Source organism: Lactuca saligna, chromosome 8 (assembly GCF_052625555.1).
Source record: "Lactuca saligna cultivar CGN05327 chromosome 8, ASM5262555v1, whole genome shotgun sequence".
Taxonomy (NCBI): Eukaryota; Viridiplantae; Streptophyta; class Magnoliopsida; order Asterales; family Asteraceae; genus Lactuca; species Lactuca saligna.
Window position 1 is genome coordinate 222,303,199 of NC_136424.1, and position 3,304 is coordinate 222,306,502.

The 3,304-nt window shown below is 29.8% G+C and overlaps 1 protein-coding gene across 1 annotated transcript; it reads left to right on the top strand.

Annotated features, from left to right (window-relative positions):
* Positions 1–579: 579 nt before the first annotated feature.
* On the top strand, positions 580–2,206 carry LOC145010510 (uncharacterized). Its single transcript, XM_078969042.1, has 4 exons — positions 580–612; positions 737–830; positions 986–1,166; positions 1,618–2,206. Exons 1-4 carry the CDS (start codon positions 580–582, stop codon positions 2,204–2,206), a joined length of 897 nt encoding a protein of 298 aa, XP_078825168.1.
* The last annotated feature ends 1,098 nt before the right edge of the window (positions 2,207–3,304 follow it).

Sequence of the window (3,304 nt, forward strand, 5' to 3'; positions counted from 1 at the left end):
GGAGCAAAGCCCGAAGTTTTCATCCTTGTACTTTCTACGTCTGCCATATTTATCGATTTGGAAACAACATAAAAAAATTTTGGCCCCCACGTAGCGGGAGTAACCTTTCTAGTTATTATTATTATTATTATTATTATTATTATTGTTGTTGTTGTTGTTATAATATTTCTTCGAAATTTTAACAAAGGTTTTGTAATTAACCTGATTTTGTATCTTGATCCTGCGTCATTACCTTATAACGCCGCCCATGCAATTAAAAACAGTTGGATCATATACGTATCTGATGTGAAACTCAATGTACGAGGTGGAAGTAAGTTTAAAATTATTATTTTCAGTGGAAGTAAGTTTAAAATTATTATTTTCAATTATTAAACAAGTTAACTAATTTTATTATGTTAATTGATGGATTAATGTAAAAAAACATTTAAGCAAATTATCTATCTTCTACAAACATTTCGAGGGTTACTTTCACTATTAGGAATATATATGGATGAATAGTTTATTTATTTTTATTTTGTATGTTTAAGTATATATCTTTGGTAGCAATATATATTTTTGATTTGTATTTAAGTGTCGAACATGTTGAAAGACTTTGTAGATGAACAAATTGAAGTATTGTTCAAACTTTATTGTAGTCATACATATTGTTGCTTTTTGTGTATTCAAGTGTTGAGTAAATTTTGTATTGAAAAATTAAAATATAATACGTTGTTTTTCATATGTTGTAATTTTATAGCGTGGAATGATGAATGGAGATAGTGAAATGAGGACTGAAGATAGTGAAAATGAAAATGATAATTTGACCCAAATCGGTATAGATATTGAAAAGGGTATGTGTGATATATATAAATGTAATTATATGTTTAGTTTGTTTATTTGAGCTAAGACACTTGTAAGAAACACTTTATTAACTATTATACAACACATAATGAGACAAACAAAAAGCAAAAAGTTGTTAGTGGGGTTGGATCCCAAACTTTTGCAGAAAAACGAAAAAAAGTTAATCAAGGATATCACGAAAAAAAGGAAAAACTTCGAAAGTTAGGTGATGGTGAAGGAACAAGTCTATCAACAATACTTACCACTGACTTCACTGAAGAAATAATAACTCCAACAAGTAGACAACAATTGGAAAGAGTGCCATTTGAAAACTTGCAAAATCGAGGGTACTTTAGCCGTGAAATGAGGTCATTTACAAACGAGGGCTTCAACATCACATGGCACTCCAGTCGTGGATAAGGAAAATATTATACTAGATGGTGCAAATAAAGTTGCTCAAAATAGGAAAGATACTAATCGAAATTGTTATAAGCGAAGTGAAGAGAAGAAGAGGATGCTTGAAAATATTCACTAACAAGGAAACATTGAAGGTTTGTCAACTACCAAAGAGACTACTCAAGAGCATCATGTTACACGTAGAGAAGAAAACAACGAAATATGTTTGGGGTTAACACATCAAAGCTTCAATGGTAAAAAACATACATTTTATAAACTTTTAAATATTACATTGCTTATAATTCTGGCATTCTAACATCATTTCATTTTAAAATAGACATACAAAGTCAGGCGAACATATTACCACCTCAATGGAGGTTGATCTGATTATATTATTTCCAGGGCGATATTATCAACTAAAAATGAAAATGTCGACGAAATTAATGACCAACTAATCGATAGGTTCCGTGAGGTGTACTACAGTTTTGATGAAGCAGAAGACGATAAGAATAACTTCTATCTGATTGAATTCTTAAACTCTCTAAATGTTAGTGGTTTGCCCCCTCACTACCTTCGACATAAAGTTGGATGCCCTCTAATATTATTACGGAATATTGATCCTTCGAACGAGTTATGTAATGAAACAAGATTGATATGCAAAGGTTTTCAAATGAACGTTATCGATATAGAAATAGCAGTGGGTCATCATGCTGGAAAAAAAGTATTTTTGCCAAGAATCCCTCTTTATCCATCTGCAGATGATATGTCTCCATTCAAACTAAAAAGAAAGCAGTTTCCGGTTCGACTTAGCTTTGCTATGACAATCAATAAAGCTCAATGCCAAACAATTCCAAATGTGGGTGTTTTTCTACCAGAATCAGTATTCTCGCATGGACAACTTTATGTGACGCTCTCTAGAGGAATATCACGCGAAAATACAAAAGTCTCAGTGAAGCCTATGGTGTATCGAGAAGTTTTACGTGATATGTAAAATAAAATTACGTTCGAATTCTATTTATATGTATTTAAATGTTAATGATATATCTCGATGCATTCTTTGATTTTTGTAATGTGAAAAGTTTTCGTATAAAACTAATCGTTTAAAGAACACGATTCACCAAGAGAATATTGTTCGATGCCTAACTAAAAGAAATTAATTATAATATTTAACCAATAGATATGTTCGTTAATGAATATAATGGCATTAAGTTCAAACATTAAAAAGAAAAATTATGGACTTTTAATTCTTTAAGATAAAACAATAATTCATATTTTTAAACCTAAACAAATTATCGTTGGACATTAATCGCCGAATAAAGTATATATGTCACCGCCGCATCGTCCGGGTACCCTACTAGTATATATATATATATATATATATATATATATATATATATATATAGCTAGGTTATAACATGGACAACAAGTATTGTGCGGTCGTAGAAGCGATTTTGGATCAACAGATGAAAAGAATAAATGATTATGATTTGAAGGTCTATGATAATACAATGGAATAACATGTACCATATAATAACACAAATATCATTATAAAGGCATTTTAGTCCATTATATAAGATTTAAAAAAGGGAAATCCGGATTTTATGGGACAATCGATTCTATTATGTTTAAAAATCTGATTTATAGATTATATTGTTCTTTCTTTAATTCAGACATTCTGACAGAATATTTTAATAAGTATGGTGTGCGTTCTGAAATAATATACTTATAAATATGAAATCATGTTTTTTCAAAAAAAAACCTATTCTTGGCGGAATTTAGTAAACAAAAGCATTTTTTAACTTAATACAAAAAGGTAAATAAGACATGCTATATAGAACCGGTTTTTAAACGGGTATTTTTATTGAAAAAAACGGGTTTTATAAAGGACAAGGTTATATGACTTGGCTTTAAACAAATGGTCGGTCATTATATCATAATTAAACAACTATTATTGAAACTGCCATTAGCAAGATAGAATTACAGTAATCAAGTTACAAATCATAACAACGCAGAAATTTAGGAATCAAAAGGTCCTGAACAACACAGCTCATAAAATCATAATTTATTATTTATAATCCCCCACGCCGAA